This window comes from Podarcis pityusensis, assembly GCF_964106645.2.
Source record: "Podarcis pityusensis genome assembly, chromosome: 15".
NCBI lineage: Eukaryota > Metazoa > Chordata > Lepidosauria > Squamata > Lacertidae > Podarcis > Podarcis pityusensis.
This window is the reverse complement of record NC_138040.1, coordinates 16,158,170-16,175,391: the sequence shown is the minus strand read 5'-3', so window position 1 is coordinate 16,175,391 and position 17,222 is coordinate 16,158,170. Positions and strand designations below refer to the sequence as shown.

At 50.3% G+C, this 17,222-nt stretch overlaps 2 protein-coding genes across 5 annotated transcripts; one reads left to right on the top strand and one right to left on the bottom strand.

Annotated features, from left to right (window-relative positions):
* Window positions 1–152: 152 nt before the first annotated feature.
* On the bottom strand, window positions 153–7,470 carry NSUN5 (NOP2/Sun RNA methyltransferase 5). The gene is made up of 10 exons (XM_080984120.1): window positions 7,310–7,470; window positions 5,989–6,111; window positions 5,708–5,885; window positions 5,147–5,255; window positions 4,688–4,826; window positions 4,046–4,161; window positions 2,945–3,123; window positions 2,013–2,220; window positions 1,106–1,258; window positions 153–366 (listed from the first exon to the last, which is right to left on the bottom strand). Exons 1-10 carry the CDS (start codon window positions 7,439–7,441, stop codon window positions 270–272), a joined length of 1,434 nt encoding a protein of 477 aa, XP_080840246.1. The 5' UTR covers window positions 7,442–7,470; the 3' UTR covers window positions 153–269.
* A 96-nt stretch (window positions 7,471–7,566) lies between these two features.
* Window positions 7,567–17,153, top strand: TRIM50 (tripartite motif containing 50). 4 transcript variants are annotated; one of them, XM_080984119.1, is made up of 7 exons: window positions 7,567–8,625; window positions 9,659–10,187; window positions 11,744–11,839; window positions 12,295–12,525; window positions 12,819–12,841; window positions 13,357–13,481; window positions 14,062–17,153. In XM_080984119.1, the coding sequence occupies exons 2-7, from the start codon at window positions 9,783–9,785 to the stop codon at window positions 14,664–14,666; spliced, it is 1,485 nt and encodes a 494-aa protein (XP_080840245.1). In that variant the 5' UTR covers window positions 7,567–8,625; window positions 9,659–9,782; the 3' UTR covers window positions 14,667–17,153. The 4 variants fall into 4 exon arrangements, with proteins under 4 accessions (XP_080840245.1, XP_080840244.1, XP_080840243.1 ...); XM_080984118.1 differs by having other exon boundaries at window positions 7,567–8,793; XM_080984117.1 differs by having other exon boundaries at window positions 7,567–9,002.
* The last annotated feature ends 69 nt before the right edge of the window (window positions 17,154–17,222 follow it).

The following is a 17,222-nucleotide window of genomic DNA, read 5'->3' as shown; positions in this document are numbered from 1 at the left end:
CTCCTTCCCAGAGTAGAATTAAACAGTGCGGGGTGGGTGCCTTTTAAGTTACAGCACCCACCACCCCAATAATGGCCAGTCCACTATCTTCATCTACCAACATCCTGCCATGATTCACAACACTCTGGAATAAATTGGAGAAGAGGGGAGAATAACACTTCTGTGCAAACTTTTATTCCAGAGCCTGCAAAGTTCTCTGGTGCCGACTTCCTATAGCAGAGTCTGTGTTGTCTTGTGATTGTCTTTACAAGTCAATCCTACAAGGCTTCTTAAGTCTCTGGTTTCTTCTTCCTCCTCTTTTTCTTAAGAGGAAGGCACGGGTCTGCACCTACTTCACTGACAGTCTGGGAGAACTCTTGTGGGGAGCTAGGGGCACAAAAATGGCAGGTGTTAGCAAAGGTACAAGCAGCCCTCTATCCCCAGCTCCTCTAAGCCTTCCCTCTTCCTGAAGCTCCATGGCTCTGGCTTGCAAGTCCCACCACCTCTAGCCGGGTAAGCAAAAAGCATCACCAAGTTCCAGCCAAGCAGAAGGACTGAGTGGAGTGTGACCTTCGGAGGATCAAAAAGGCCTGGAGGGTTGTGTATGCCCTGCTTCACACAATTGGAAGAATCAGCATGGCTGATCAAAGCAACCTGCAAAGGCCTGCTTGGCCGCCTTCCGTTAGGCTACATGGACCTATTTTGCATGCTGCTTAAATAGGAGCATGTGATTTAGTATAAAAGGATAACAGGGAGGGCTGTGTCTACACTAGAATCCTCAAAACTTTGGATTAGTGTTATGTTTCCCCACAAAAAAAAATATGTTGCTGTTTTCACTCAATTATACAAAAAGCAGTATATAATGTGCGCCCCAGCACCAAATGCATATTTAATTACATTTAACTTGTTGTTTCAGTTTTTAAACAAAGGTACCCTCATTTTCCTATGTGATATAGAAAAGATCAGCCCACACAGCGTTTGCAGGAGGGTGTGGGGAAGCTCCAGGTAGCTTTGGAGGTTTGAAGCCAGAAATCCCACTGCGTCCCCTCTTGAGTGTTGTGCCTGGATCATGCCCCTCCAGTCCTTTCTCCAGCATAGCAGAAAGGGTAGCAAGTGCCCCACTCACCTGGGCCCGGAGGCTCCCGCCGGCTGCCTCTCCAAGACCGCCACGAAGAAGCCGTTTGTCAGTGTTTCCTTTGGGGAAGCCCTCAGGAAGCACTTTGCCTTGGCGCAAGTGGCCAAGCCCCGCTGGGACCAGGAAGGCAGGACTTCCACCAGCCTGCAAGAAGGGGAAAGGCAAGACTCCTGTGAGTGGCAAGCTCCCTTGTGGCCTCCCTCTGGTAGTGCAATGGAAGCAGCAGGTAACACCCCACCCACTTTCAGTCTTGGGGAGGCACCTATCCTTAACTTCGTAACAAATACAGGAGGTTGTACCGGGCTTGGCTGCGTCCGGAGAGGACAGTGATGCAGCAGGAGTCACCAAATGATTCTGGACGGAAGAAGTACAGGTTCCTGAGGCAGGAGGCTAAACTCTATCCTGGGTTTTGACGCTCGAGGTGTTTGTTTTAAGAACACACCTTATTTTGATGGTAAGTTTTGTTTTTAATATAGGCAGCAAATGTTTTAGGTATATCCAATATGTGCACGACCAGAAGTGACCCAAAAATGTCACAAAAAGGGGCAATTGCAGGCTTTCTCAATGGTGTTTCAAATATACACAATTTCAATTAAACGTGCAGTGCCCTGGAACGAACCCCCACGTAAATTGGGAGTTGCCTATATTGTGTTTTAATGCTATAACCTGTGAATGGGGTATGAATGATTAACTAACTAACTAACTGGCCCTTCTGGCCGCCTCTCCTTTATTGACCTTGCATCCTCATTCCTATGTCCGAATGTATTAGGTAAACCCCTCCAGGAAGGTGGCATAAGGCTGAACCGCCTTGGCCCCCAAGCCAGCTCTGTCAAGCCTGCCTGTGTTTTGAGCCCTGCGGCCACCATTACCCTCTGCCCGACCCCCTCCTCTCCAGTACCTGAACTCCTTTTCCCATTGCTTCAGCACATCCAGCACCACATCCTCATTCTCCTCCTGGTGCACAGAGCAGGTAGAGTAGACCAGGCGCTGGAGAGCAGGGAACTTCAGTGCATGAGCCAGCATTTTCCGCTGGAACCTGGACAGCGCCTGCAGGCGCTCAGGGAGGTTGGCATTCTCTTCCTCAACTGGCACCCGGCTGACCATTCCTGGGAACAAAGGTACATGAGACGGACCCAGCCTTCCCTAGCCTGGTGCTATAGGCTACAACTGCACCAAGGCTGCAGGGTTGGGGCTCAGCAGGTTAGGTTGGTGGTAGCTGGAGTTCAGCTTCCAGGCTGGGATCTGCCTGGCAGCAAGTGGCCCCCAGTCCTGAGCACACCTAATGGGCAGGCCCTGCCCTAAAATAGGCAGCCTTTGCTATAGGGTTGGGCTGGAGCTCACAGTGCAGAAAACGTAGGAGTCCAGAGATTATTCGGCCCACCAGAGTCTGTATTATGGAAGTTTCCATAGGAAGCCTTTGGTATAAATTCATAAAGTGAACCCTGGTCAACTCCACCAGGTTTCACAAACTCTGGAGAGACCATCACTCACCCCATTGGGAAGAGGAAGGGCCAAAGGTATCCTTAGCTAGACTAAAAATAAAAAAATAAAAGCAAATGCACCATAATTCCCTGGCCAACATCCACCAATTTCTCTTCCTGGCTTAAGAGGGGCAGCAGATGATTGCCTGGGGCTCAGAGGCCACCTCTGTGGTACCAAGACTGAGTAGCCAAGCACTTAGGACCACCCCAGAGCAGTTACTGCCTCACTGATCTCTCAGCACGCAAAACCCTGACACCCCAGGGCACATTTGCTTGCAGTTGTGCAAGACTAAAGCTGGAGTTCCACAGGATGGGAATATCTGCTCTCCAAGACCCTTCCCCTGCTCACCTGAGCCGCTGCACGAGGGATCCAGGAGGATGTATCTCACAGAGCTGTACTTGGGATCAGCAGGGTCTGTGGCTAAGAAGTCTTGGTGTGCCAGCTGGTAGCAGGTGGCCCCCGCCCTCACCAGCATGGTGCTCATTGTGGCCAGGCGCTTGGCATCCAGGTCAAAGGCAAAGATCTGCCTGTACATTGAGAGTATGAAAAGCGCCGTGAGTGTTCACAGTCAGAAAGTCAGAAAGAGAGAGAAACCCGGAAGAAACACAGCAAGCATGTCAGGGAGGGCAGAGTCCTCTTCCAGAGAATTTGACACTCCTCACCACCACCCTGAAAACCCCAGCCCAGTCTCCCTCTCCCATTGACTGAGCTTAGCCAATCATAACTCTCACTAGGGCCAGCAGGACCCACACCTGTCAAACTGAATGAAGCAGGGCCTAGTCTCTCTCCTGCTCCAGGTCCTCTAAGCGGCACCATTGGCCATAAAGGGCAAGGCAGGCCCTGGGAGCTAGAAGGTTGGTGGGGAGAGGAGAGACAGGCACACAGGACTTACTGCCTCTCTTGAAACTCACTAAAGTCTAAACCTTGTTGGGTGTAGTGAAGGGTTAACCTTCTATGCCTCGAGCCTGAGAGGTGGGGCTTACAAGGGAAGTAAGCCAGGACTTGAAGAAAGCAGCTTGGAACGCTGTGTGCTGAGTGGGAATCGAAAGCATTCTGTTCAGGCGCAAGCAGAGAGAGAAGATGCAGCTTAGCTCGGATGGCTGTTGGAGACTGTAAATACGCTATTTTGTTCCAATAAAGAGATATTAGGACAGAAGAAACGTTTGGGACTGATTTACTGCTCTTTCGACACACAACCGCTGTGCAACTTTGCTAATTGCTAATTGCTTTATGACCTGCAGAGGCTCGCAGGGGGAAGCGTGCTGGACGCCGAACAATAAAGCAATAAAACTATTCAAGAACTGCCTCTCTTGAAACTCACTAAAGTCTAAGCCTAGAGTGAGATGGGGCAGTGTAGCCTTGGGCTACAGGGTGCATCTCTCCCCCCAGGTGCCAATTGCCCCAGCTGGCTCTTACCATTGAGGACCTACTTGGCTTCCCTGTACTTACCCCTTGTTCTTCAGGATAGCAGCAAGCTGACTGGTTTTGTTGCCGGGGGCAGCACAAGCATCGATGATGTGGGACCCCGGCAGGGGGTTCAAGAGGAAAGCAGGCAGGCAGCTGGCCTACAAGAGGAGCCAAGTCAAAGCGGAACTTGAGATCTGCCTCTTCCAAACACTCCCTGGCCTCAGCAGGCTGTTCTCAGCACCCCACAAGCACATGTTAACCCTGGCAGCCTATTCCCACCCACACCTAGGGAGACAAGCAGGCAGACCGAACAGCACCCAAAAGCTGTTGTCTCCTTTGTAGACAAAAGCCAGTAAGGGTACATTTACATTCTTGTCTTTTAAAGGGCACATCTGTCTCAAAGACGAGCATTTGCTGCATTGCATTCACCAGATTTCAGAAGCCCCACCAATGTGGTGAAAACAGAGTTAGCAACCAACATTTTTGTGATCTGATTTGGTATAAGGCAGAGTCCAATGTCCATGGAAACACAATTCCTGAAGGAACCCTGAAGCCACAGTTAGAAGAAAGCAGAAGTCTGTTTCAGGAACGCAGCACTTCCAGGGGCAACAAGTAGGAGGCTGCTGGGGCAAAAATGACCCTCCCCCACTTTCCTGTGCCACAGCTAGAGAACGCCACCCTTACCTTGTCCTGAAGAATTATATGTCCAGCTGCATACAGCTGGTTCTCATGGAGGTCCGTCTGTGGAGCAAAGATGAGCAGCTCTGGAAGGTGGGGATCCAGCAGGAATTTCTTCCCTGACAAGGAGCTCACATCCTCCAAGCTGGAGGGAAATACAATGGGATGTGGAATTAAGTTTCATTCCAGGTCCCCAACACCCACACAGCCCAGAGCCAGCTAGCTGTGCCCTCCCAAGGCAGGGAATCCATGCCAGAGAGAATCTGCCCACTAAGGGAAAAAGCTCTTCCCCCTCCTCCAATTGGAGGGCGTTCAACTATCTGGAAGAGATCTGAGCAGGAACAGCAAGCAAATCTAGCCACGGTTTTGAGCCCATTGCTGGCTAGCAGGCAGACACCTTGAAAGTACCAGCCTCTCCCAAGATCACTCAGGGTCTGAGCAGAAGGGTAGGAATGTCAAGCTCACCTGGCTGCTTTACCCAGGTAAGAGTAGCCCTGGCGCTTGAAGTAGTCAACAACGTCACTCACACATGTCTTTAAGGTGTTCACTCGGACGTATCGCGGCACTCGAGGGGCTGGAAACAAACAAGGAACTTGGGATACTGAGTTCTCAAACTGAGATGCTGGTCTTCCTTCATCATCAACCATGAAGACTCCCACTCCCTTCCAGCCCTGTAGCTGGTCTTGAGGTGCAGAGACAGCAGTGAGTCTGCAGTCTAAAAATTCTCCTAAGTAAATAAAACTTGATAGACCAGGAGCCTCATTTTGCACCACCAGGATATGCACTTATCCAGGCTGCAGAGCTGCTCACTCCCAATGCCTGCTTCCCTGTCTTTCTGCCCCACTTCAAAGCACCTTTCCCTGGGAGTCAGCCCAAGTCAGAGCCTGTGCATTGTCTCCCAAGAACAGCATTATGTTTGGGGAGATTCTGCAGAATATGCATTTTGGCAACCATGAAATATTAAGATAGGTTCTTCCAGTGCAGTAGCCTAGATATTGGCAAGGCACCTCACGTCCAGCCACCTACCTTGGCCAGCCCCTCCTGCCGCCATCGGTGGCAGCAGATCTTCATTGCGGCTCACTTTCTTCTGGACTTTCAAGCGGGCGAGTTCGGCCTGCAGACGGGCACGATGCTTCAGCACCAGGACCTTGCCATGCCCGCCACCACGCAGGCCCTTGCCAAAGAGCAAGTCATACACCAACACCTGAAAAGGAAGGAGAGGGGCACCAGTGGGCGACAGCACGGGGTACTTGTTCTGGGCATCGGGGAGCCCAGGGGCTGTGACTGCAACCGCCCCTCATACTCACCTTTGCCAGGTGCGGCTGCAGCTTCTTCTCAGCACGGAGCAAGCCAGCAGCCTCCAGTATAGAGTCCAGCACAGGAGAATAGCGAAGGGTCTCCGAAACGAGGGCGCAGAGCAGCCGGGGGTTCTGGAAGAGTGGCAGGGATCATTGTCGCTAATGGAGCAAAGACTATCCTTGTTTTACAGCTAAGTGGGCACTTTACTCCAACCTCCCCCATGCTGTTGCTTCCAAGGTGCTTTGGACTACACCTCCCATCAGCCCCATGGCCATTCTTAGTCCCTGCTGGCTCGTACGGATGGAAAACACAGTCCAAAACACTCGAAAGATGCCAACTTGGGAGTGGGGCTGCTTTACTTGCTGCTATGACCACTTTGAGCATTTGATTTAGGTAACAAGCACTAACAGGGAATTCTATTTTTAAGTTTGGAAGGACCCCCCACCCTGCACACACCTGAAATAATAATTTGATGGACAGCTGGGCTCTGCATTTTACCCCAGGGAACCCATGACCTTCTGTATGTTGTTGGACTATAGTTCCCATCATCCCTTGCCACTGGATGCACAGGCTGCAGGGGCTGATGGAAATTGTAGTCCAGCAACATCTGGAAGGTCTCAGGTGCCCCCCCCCCCTTAACAGTTTAGCACAGCTTCAGCTTGAGCAGACCCCTCTCTTTTTCTATCATCTCTCTTGGCTACGAGTTCAAACTATAAAATGCCTGCAGCTCAGCTTTTTCTTATTTTATTGTTTTAATTCAAGGTGCCATTTGCCTTTTTTAAAGCTAGTTGTATTTCTGCAACTCACCTGAGCACTTAAAAAGACTGCCAGAAAAACCCTGGAGAGTCACTGCTGCCAGTGTAGAGTAGACAATACTGTGTTAGGTGCATCAATGAACACCTGGATAGCTGAGCTAGTGGAGCATAGGATTCTTAATCTCAGGGTTGTGGGACTCTTATGGTCCCTTCTAACTCCAGGAATGGCCTGGCTTGATATAACAAAGTGGCTTTATATCCTCCTATAAAATACACCTGTTGGACCAGAGCAAAGTTGGTCCATTCCCCTGCCTCATCAGGCTGATTCCCCACAGTGGCCAATCTGATGCAGGGCCTGAAGGTGACGCCCCCTTCTCTGACGTCATCCACTCGCTATTGACATCCCAAGATAGACAGCCCCCGCAGGTGGCGTTTCCATTTGCACCATCGCAGTCGGCAGCAGCCTCCGACTCTGCCATAAATCTGCCTGACCCCGTTTTGTAGAGCCCCCTCCTTTCGCCAAGCTTGTCACTCCAATTTATGCAAATACATGCAAATATTTATTTCTACTCGCCTGGAATCGGCTCCCGTAGACCAGGGTCTTGAGGGCACCCTCCCGGCGCTCCAGTCCGGCCAGGACCGAGGCAGCCGCGCTGTACAAGCCGGGCCCCACGGCGGAGCCACTCTTCCGCCCGCGTTCCCGCATGGCGCCAAGCTCTGAATACGCATGCGCAGGGAAAGGGAGCCGCGCATGCTCGCGGGTGGGTTAGCGGAGATGCTCGTAGAGCTGCGAATGTTAGACGTTCGTCGCTCAGCGAGTTTCCGGGTTCGATGTGGCATTCTTCACAGCCGCTAGCGCTTCCCAAAAAAATCCTCGGAGAGAAATCAAAGGCTTCGGCAGCACGCCGGCTTCAAGCTCCACATTCCAATGCAGAACGATACGCAGTGTAACGCAATGGCACGTGTCTACTTGGAATAACGGGGCTCCATTGAGTTCAGTGGCTCTTACTCCCAGGGAAGTATGTGTAGGGCTGCAGCCTGAAAAGACTTGTACTGTATACCGCTTTCAGCCTCAAAAGGCTCAATAAGTGGCTCAGTTATATAATCAGATTTCTTATCTGTGCCCCCGCCTTTACCATCAGGCCGCACATAGTTATAAGACAGGACCATAAAGCAAGAAAAGTGCAAAAACGATTATAAACAGTTCTATAGGTAGAACAATTGAGAACAATTCTGTGTATAAAAACTATTCCAACGGTGACAAAAAAAAAGTCTCAAATAAAACCAGGCACAGAACTTGAAATTCCCTGCTGCCTTCCTAGGGAAGCAGGATAATCCAGGCAAAGTTGCAGCAGGCTGCCCCTCCCAAACAAGATTTTAGGGTTGAGCAACTGGAAGTCCCCCAAGCCCCTGCAGGAAGGAACTTGTCCCTTGGTGGGAATTGCTGACAGGGAGCAGCTCTCCTTAAGGTCCTCTGACCCCACTGCACACACATCTGTCAAAGGCAGAGCCGGTCCTGGCACAAGGCTCAGCACAACCAGGACCCTCAGCAGATAGCTGAGATGAAACTCTTTTCGAGGCAAGTTTCACCTTGAAAAATGCCCAGCAGAGACAGAGACAGAGACCTAGCTAGCTCCCACCAAACAGGGATCAGCCCAACACCTCTTGCTCACCCTCCCATTACTCCCTCATTTTCTTTTTGCAATTTTGGTGGCCATCAAGGAAACTTGGGGTTCACTGAACCCCGAAAGGTCAGCAAGGCTGCTTTTGTACAACTTTATTTCTCTTCTCAGGAACATCAACATTGGAGACTTCAAGTCTACCCTGCAACAATAAGGCTGGAAAAAAGTAATGTCTGAGCCAGAAGTCTTATCTGTTGCCAGTTAGTCGGTAAGCGTAAAGAAGTCTTTGGCGCCTGATGGACAAATAAATGAGTGCCAGGCGTGGCCAGGCCATGGTGTGTGGGGAGGAGAGCAAACGTTTTGCAAGGTGAACATTCAAGGTAAATGTGCAGACGCATGAATGGGTGGGTGTGCTGCTGACCTCTGATTTTTCACAGTAAGTTGTGTGGCTCGGAGTTCCCGCTTGGGGGACACATGGATTGATTTGAGGGGGTAGAAGTAGTTGACTCTTTGCGGACAGGAGCATTTCCCCAAAAGGAAGGGTCTCTGAATCCCAAGCCTTGGTGTTTTCTAAGCCCTGTGATTACGGGTGAAGGGCAAGTGAGCAAGGAAGGCGGAAAGCAAAAGGCAACTGAGCTGTGGAAGGTAAGGATGCTCTCCTTGGTCAACACAGGTTGGCAGCAATGACTTGCCTGGGCTTCAGATGGGGCTGCTCCCTGTCCTACCTGGAGATGCCAGTGGGGATTGAACCAGGGACAGGTACTCTGCCACTGAGCAAAGGTCCTTCCCCAAGGTTGATGGGAGTCATCAGAGACCAACCAACTCTGGAGGGCCACCACGGGTTCACCATCTCTGCACTTAAGGGGGTTACAGTTCCTCTGTCACTCTAGCTTCCTCAGCATCTTTTAACTGTCCCTCTTCCACCACTGAAGAAAACACACACTATTCCCCTCTCAGCTCTGTAATGCCGTTCCCAAGCAAATTTGTTGCATCTCCTTAAAAGAGCCAGAGAGCCCTGTAGGCATTGCTGCCTGAAGGCTGGTGCCCCTGGGACTGCAGAGCACTTCTGATGTCTTCGAGCAAAGGAGCCAGGTGTTGATCTCCTGGTAAGTATGGAATGACAGTTACCTGGATGCTGACCTTCCTTCCTCCCTTCCTGTTTTCATGACTCAGGAGCAAATTCATTTCCCGCAGTCCCAGCCTTGTTATTTTGCTTTGCGTGTGCTCAGGGGCACTCTTACTTCTCCCTAAGACTGCATCGCTTCTTTACTTGTCATCTTATCGGTTCTCGTTTGTTGCAGGAGGTCTGTTAATCAGGAGGAACAAGAATTGCTCTCATTTCCCCTTGCCCCCCACAACTGGAGTTTCCCACGACAGGGTGCTGGGCTTCCAGGACTAGGTTAAGAAAAGAAACTGGTGGGCAAAATGGCCAGGAAGATGAGCATCGACCAGCTGGAAGACCAGCTGCTCTGCCCCATTTGCCTGGAAGTCTTCAAAGAGCCCCTGATGCTCCAGTGTGGGCATTCATACTGCAAGATCTGCGTGGTCGCGCTTTCAGTTGACCTGGAGAGCCAGTTCCTTTGCCCGGTGTGCCGGAAGGCTGTGGACTGCAGCAGTTCCCCACCCAATGTCAACCTGGCTCGCATCATTGAGGCGCTGCATGCTGCAGGCAGCTCAGATCCCAACGAGGAGTCCTGCCCTAACCACCACAACCCCCTCAGCCTCTTCTGTGAGCAAGACCAAGAGGTGATCTGTGGTCTCTGCGGCACCATCGGCACCCATCAGCACCATAAGGTCACCCCCATCTCGACCATCTACAGCCGGATGAAGGTAAGTGCTTGGATGGTGTGGGGAGCTTAGGCAGAAGGTGGATCCTGAACAGATTCCTGGTGGACCACCAAATGCCTGCTGGTTGCCAATTTAGGTGGACCTTGGTCTGATCCAGCAAGACAGCTTTCAGTGTCTTAATTTTTTATTTAAAAGAAAAAGGAAGGGAAGGGGCTATAGTTCAGTAGTAGAGCATCTACATTCCTTGGTGAAAGGTAGCTCCATATCTTCTCTGGTGTAATATGCCCCTGCCTTGCATGCTGAAGGTTTCAGCAACATTGCTATTTGTTTGGGGGTCTAGAGCAGCCTCCCCCAGCCTGGTGCTTCGTGTTGTGCTTTGGGCGCAGGTGTGTTCTGAAAAGGGGGTGTGGGGAATCACGTGTAGATCAGGTGCCTGTGATCAAGGGCAGCTAGAGGAAGCAATGAGCCACAAGGTTTGCCTTGAGGCAAACAAAGAGCCTTGGAAATGGGAATGGAAAAGCAAAGCAAGGCTGTCCCGGCTCCTTTGAGTGTGCCTGTTACTAGGTAGGACAGAGATAAGCCAGAAGTGGTCAAATCTCTCCTGCCCACAAATGGGTGTGTCTGACTCCCAGCAGAGCCAGACTCTAGTGCTAGCATATGCCTATGCTAACAATGAGCTTGTGAATTGAAAGCCCTGACCTTGACCCCTGGCCTGACTCCACCTCCCAGATATCTGAACAGGTTGTGTGTGTGTGTGTGTGTGTGTGTGTGTGTGTGTGGAAAGCCTCTTCCCTGCCTGAGGAGACCCCCAAGAGCTTCTTTTGCCAAAGAAGGCAATTCTGGACTAGGTGGATCAAAGCTCTGACCCAGCAGAAGGCAGCTTACGTGTATCCTTTCCATATCTGAGTTTCTCTTTCCCTGGTACCTGGGGTGGGGGCTCCAGATGGTTGTAGGGGGTGTATGGCCTAGAATTCCATCTTAAAACAGAGACATAGGACGCTGCATTATTCTGAGAGTCAGAGCATTGATCTAAGTTTAGTATTGCCCACCCTAGGGCTGGGAGGTTTTTTCAGTCTTCCAGGCAACCTACCAAGGGGGCCAGGTTGGTGGGTGGGGCCAGAGGCAAAAGTGGGCCGGGCAATGAATGTAAATGTTACCTTGGCACTGTAGCCATGTTTCTACACGCAGTCACATGCCCCTCTCTCTCCTCTGTCCATGAGCAAAAGGTGTTAGTCGAGTTCAAGGACATATTTCCAGCCAGGCAAAAACACTCAAGGTGCAAAGCAGAGCCAGGAGGTACATGGCCTAGGAAGAAGGGGTGGGGCTTGGGAAGAGTTCCAAGGCCCAGGTGAGGTTCCTCACTCCTGGCACACACTGACTGGCAGCAGCTCTCCAGGGTTTCAGCCAGGGAATCTTTCCCAGTACTATTAGGAGATGTTGCCAGGGCTTGATCCAGGGACTTCTGCATGCAAAGCAGCTGTTCTGACCCCACTGACCTAGAACCATTCCCCTTTACGTCAGCTGGACACTGTTGGAAACGTAACGGCAAGCTGGACTCCCCTTGGCCTGATCCACTAAAGCTGTTTCTGTTTCCTCAGGAGAAGCTCTCTGCGTGGATGACGGAGGTGCAGAAGCAGAAGGGGAGCTTGGATGAGCACGCCAGCAGGCTGATGAACAACAAGACGCGCATTGCGGTGCGTCCAGGGAATCAGACTATATGTTGGGTCCAGGGAGCTAACTGTGTTCAGCACTGGGAACTGAGTTGTGGAAGTTAACATCCAGTTTCCAAAATGTTCAGGTTTCATTTCAAAATTAGATTTAAAAAATAAAACAAAACCTTAAATCTGAACCTTAACTCATACTACTGAATGATTTTAAATATAATTTGATACCTCCTATATCCAACAGAATCTTCAATGATGAATGTTAAAATGCAAACTTCTTAATCTTGCTGCCAAGGACACAGGGTCAAGCCAACTTGAAATGCAAGCTTTGCCACCAGCTTCTCCTACCAAAGAGCACTGTGGCAGGGAGCCTCTTGGAAACAGCCCCAGAAGGCAGTTGCCAGAATTAAACCCATGCACACCTCAACTCAAATTAAGCCACGCCTCATTCTAGTGTTAATTGTGTTTCTGGATTTCCCCCTCAGAATGAGTCCGATGTCTTCAAATGGGTGGTCCGGAAGCAGTTCCAGGAACTGCACAGGTACATCGATGAGGAGAAGGCTAGGTTCCTGGGGCGGATTGAGAGGGAGGCAGGCCAACTTATCGCCTCCATCGAAGTCCAGGTGAATCAAACGACAGACATCTTGCAGAAGCTGAAGGAGCTGGAGAATTCCCTGGAGAAACTCAACAACGAAGGCCAGTTGGATTTCATAAGGGTATGTCTGCCTGCCTGGTGCTGTCTGAGGCAGAAAATCAAATGGCCAACAACACCTTCTCTCTACCACACAGTGATTCACATAGGGGAAAGTTCAACTTGAGGGTTTGGGGGTATAGAGGAGGGCTATAGGAGCTGTGGGGTCCATAAAAGCAGGGGTGCTCTACAGCCCCAATTCAATTTGCCCACATTTTCCACACCTTTCCCTGTGTCCTGCCTCTAAGCCTAAGGTTCTGTTATAGATGCTGTAGCAGCGTAAGCTCATTAAAGCTTTCTTCATCTCTTGTTTTACAGAAATACAGATCTCTTCCCTCCAGGTATGTTGAAAGGGGAGGGGAAGAGAGAGAGAAAGAAAGTGTGTGTATGTGTGCACTGTGGAGTCAGGCCATGCTCCATGATCTCTCAGGGGATCCGTGGAATGGGCCCATGGTCAAAAAGCAACAAGGGATCAGATGCATGTCAATCATAGTCTCCCCAACCTCCCCCCACCCCAAGATGCAACACGTATTCATTATCTTCCTCCCAGAGCAATTATTTAATGAAGCTTTCACAAACCTGGTGCCCACCTGTTGCTCTGAACTACAACTCCCAGCTGTGCTGTCTGGGGCTGAAGGGAATTGTAGTCCACAACCACTGAGCTATGCCCTCCTACTTTCCTGCAAATATGAGGGAGCCACTGCAGATCTTCAAGGTCAGAGTGCTTCCTCAGCAGCATCACTCCAACAATTAAATTGGGGGCAGGTAGTTGGAAAGCTGTAGCAGATGATTAAGACTCAAGTATTCATTTTGAGAAAATCATGATGAAAATCAATATGCTGCCCTGCTCCCCCAGGTCTGAGCTCCCCCGCCAGCATCTGGCTGATGGTATGTTCAGCGCAGTCTCCTTTAAGCCTGACTTCCACCAAGATGACATCAAGATGATGGTGTGGAAGAGACTACTACGCAAAGTCCTCCCAGGTACAGCCGCTGTTGGAGAGGAAGCCAACAGGCTCCTCAGAGGTCTTAAAGCAGCCTTCCTCAACCTGGTGCTCTCCAGGCTTTGTGGACAACAACTCCGCAGAGCCATTGTATTGCATTTATAAACAGGTTTTTAAACAGCTTTAAGCTGTGCACAATATTTCTGCACATATACCATAATATACGGTAAATGTAAGTGTCATCACACTGCAGTTCACTTGTCCCCAGACAGGTGACACTGCAAACTAGAGTGTTACACCAAGCTGGGCTCTCAGAGCTGCTGGGCCATCACAGCAGCATCAGAGGGTGAGGAGGACATAAATGAAGATGGAAGTGGGCAGTTGGGCAGTCCAGAGCAGAGCAGAGCAGCAGGCAGGTGGTCCAAGTAAGCTGTGAAGGTTTGTTGAGTCTAAGGGGAGGAGGTGGGTGGCTTTGGCAAGGTAAAAAGGGAAGAGGTAGCTTTAGTGAAGAGTAAAGGGATGGGTGGGTTCCTTGGCATTGTAAAATTAATTATATTTACCTGTAAAAGGTGGATTGACCCCTGCTCAGGATCCCTCCTGATTTTCACCCCTTCTCTTAGCTCCAGAGATGCTGAAACTGGACCCAGTGAGTGCGCACCCCATCCTGGAGCTGTCCAAGGGAAACACCATGGTCCAGTGTGGGGTGTTCTTCCAGAGGCGAGGCAGCAACCCTGACCGCTTCGACTACAGCAACTGCATCCTGGGTAACAAGGGCTTCTCCTGGGGGAGGCACTACTGGGAGGTGATTGTGGGCCTCAAGAGCCACTGGCGTTTGGGCATCGTCAAAGCCACGGTCAGCCGCAAGGGCAAGCTGAACAAGAGCCCTGAGCATGGGGTGTGGCTGATCGGCCTGAAGGAGGGCAAGGTCTATGAGGCCTTCAACAACCCACGCGTGGTGCTGCCGCTCTCAGCCCGCCCCCAGCGCATCGGGGTCTACTTGCACTACGAGAAGGGTGAGCTGACCTTCTACAATGCCGACAGCCCTGACGAACTGGTACCAATTTACACCTTTCAAGCAGAGTTCCAGGGCAAGCTATACCCCATCCTGGACATGTGTTGGCATGAACGGGGCACCAACACGTTGCCCATTGTCCTGCCTACGCCCACCATGCTGCAGGTCCAAGAAGATGATGGGCTCAATGCCCAGGAGCCCACCAAGTTGTAAGTGGGCAGTTCCTGCCTGCTGAGCTGCAGAGTGAGTGCCATGTTGCTGCAACTGCAGGGGAGAAAGGCACCAGCCACAGACTGCTCTGCTCCAAAGCATGGCAATCTGGACCAGAGAAACCCTGATCAAGGTGTAACTGGATTTGTATTCTCACAAGGGAACAGTCCTCACATATACAAGGTGGGCTCCAGAGGTCTGTTTGAGAACCTTTTGCCTTCAGCTCAGCTGAAGGAGTCAGAACATAGCTGGTTAATCAAGGAGCCAAGTTAAGCATCTCAAGAGCAAGTGAGAGAGACAGCTCAATACCTTTGGGTGCCTGCTTTGAAGAAACCCAGTGATCCCCCAAGGAGGAGAACTTCCTTTTTTCTAGATGGCATGGTCCATGGATCAGCTCAGTCATTCTCCCTGCTAACTGTCCTTGATGGCACTCTCAATCTGTTCAACCAACTCACCTTGCCTCTGGGCTGCCTCTAGGAAACATGCCAGTTAATTGATGCTTAAACTTCAAAGGCCCATTGCTTCCCTCTCTGCCTTTTAGTCTTCTTCACCAGGAAGTTTAAAGGCTAGATTTCATACAGCTTCCTGACACATTGCTACAATCGTCCTGCATTTGCCAATGCCATGGGGCCACATTAAAAAGGGGGGAAGATTAAAGGCTGAAACTGTCCTACTGATGTCTTTGAAAATGCTTTCCCATGACATCCCTTTGGTCTGCCGCAAATGCACTTTAGAGGTTGCACCAGAGTATTATGTTTAATCCGTTTTAATGCACACTTTGCCAACATTGTGCCTTCAAGATTACTTGGGCTAAAACGCCACAGCCAACTCAGCTCTATTATGCCAGTTTTGATGGGAGTACAGACATACTGGTCAGGACTGATGGCACTAGTTTGGGGAAGGCTGGTTATGGGTTGCTCTTAAGCAGGGGTGGAGAAGCTGTAGCCTTCCAGGTGTTTCCAAACCATAGCTCCCATCTTCTCCAGCCATTGGCCAAGCTTGCTGAGGCTGGTGGAAGCTGTAGTTCAGTAGCAACGGCAGCCCCATGGACTCCCCATGCCTGTTCTTAAGTGTTCTATCCTCCTTAGTCTGAAGCTTCCCTCTCTACCACTTCCTTGAGCACCTAAAAAGTGAGCTTTAGAAAGATTAAGAATTGACAGTCCCTACCTGCAGGCTGAAGGGACGCGGGTGGCACTGTGGGTTAAACCACAGAGCCTAGGACTTGCTGATCTGAAGGTTGGCAGTTTGAATCCCTGCGACGGGGTGAGCTCCCGTTGCTCGGTCCCTGCTCCTGCCAACCTAGCAGTTCGAAAGCATGTCAAAGTGCAAGTAGATAAATAGGTACCGCTCCGGCGGGAAGGTAAACGGCGTTTCCGTGCCAGAAGCAGCTTAGTCATGCTGGCCACATGACCCGGAAGCTGTATGCCGGCTCCCTCGGCCAATAAAGCGATATGAGCACCGCAACCCCAGAGTCGGTCACAACTGGACCTAATGGTCAGGGGTCCCTTTACCTTTACCTTTACCTGCAGGCTGAAAGGAACACAAGGAAAGGAGCCTAGAAATGGAAGAGGACCATTGAAGCAGTGGTTCCATCCATCCATCCATCCAAGGAGCTTCAAGCAGCAAACACGAAGTTATCCAGATTTATTTTCCTCCTTTGTTTAGTAGACACCCAAAAAGTTTACCCAAGGTGGCTGAATTGTCCAGTTGTTTTTATACTAGCTTTGCTTCCCATGCTTTTGTAACATGTTCGATCAAGGGCTTTTTAAAATTTTGTATGTACCTAATTCTGCAGCCTCTAGGCAGTGTAGAAGGAGTAAACAAATATTCCTGTTGCAATTAAAGACTATTGTGATGCAGCCACGGTGCAACCTGATACAGTAGCAGAATGGGAAATCCATTTTTATTCATCCTTCAGAAATACCGAGTTATTGCCAGCCTCCCGAACTACCAAAGAGTATCCACCACATGGTCCTTCCAGATGGTGAGGGATCTCACAGGGAGCAAATCCCACTGCTGGAAATGTCTGCTTTCTACTTGCAGTTCTTGTGCTTGTGCTCGAGGTGGGAAGAAGTCACTGAACACACCACCATCCATTCATGCTATACTTGGGTTGCTGATCCAAAGGTCAGCAGTTCGAATCCCCGTCACAGGGTGAACTTCCATTGCTGTGTCCCAGTTCCTGCCAACCTAGTAGTTCAAAAGCAGACCATAGATAAATAGGTACCGCTGTGGTGGGAAGATGAGATAAGTGCCACACACTATAGTCTCCTTTGACTGGACTTAACCATCCAGGGGTCCTTTACTTTTCACCTTTACCCTTTTACCTTACATGTTGTTGGATTTTGTTGTTATTGTTTTGGCGGCTAATTTTTTTATGATGACAAATGTTGTATTATGTAAACCAGTGTGCTTGTAAGCTATTTCAAGCTCCCCTGCCCCTCTTGCTGGACCAAAACACATGAAATAAACAAGGTTTAAGAATTGTCATGGTTTTGTGTCATGGAGAAAACTTTCTAAAAGATAGAACAGGGCAAAGTTTAAAATTTAAATCAAGGG

Coding starts and splice junctions, on each gene's coding strand:
- NSUN5 (XM_080984120.1), bottom strand. CDS start 7,441: ATGCGGGAACGCGGGCGGAAGAGTGGCTCCGCCGTGGGGCCCGGCTTG. Junction 4,162..4,687: donor ATATAATTCTTCAGGACAAG/GTAAGGGTGGCG, acceptor CTCCTCTTGTAG/GCCAGCTGCCTGCCTGCTTT. Junction 2,221..2,944: donor TCCCTCGTGCAGCGGCTCAG/GTGAGCAGGGGA, acceptor CTTTGTTCCCAG/GAATGGTCAGCCGGGTGCCA.
- TRIM50 (XM_080984119.1), top strand. CDS start 9,783: ATGGCCAGGAAGATGAGCATCGACCAGCTGGAAGACCAGCTGCTCTGC. Junction 12,526..12,818: donor GCCAGTTGGATTTCATAAGG/GTATGTCTGCCT, acceptor CTTGTTTTACAG/AAATACAGATCTCTTCCCTC. Junction 12,842..13,356: donor TACAGATCTCTTCCCTCCAG/GTATGTTGAAAG, acceptor CTGCTCCCCCAG/GTCTGAGCTCCCCCGCCAGC.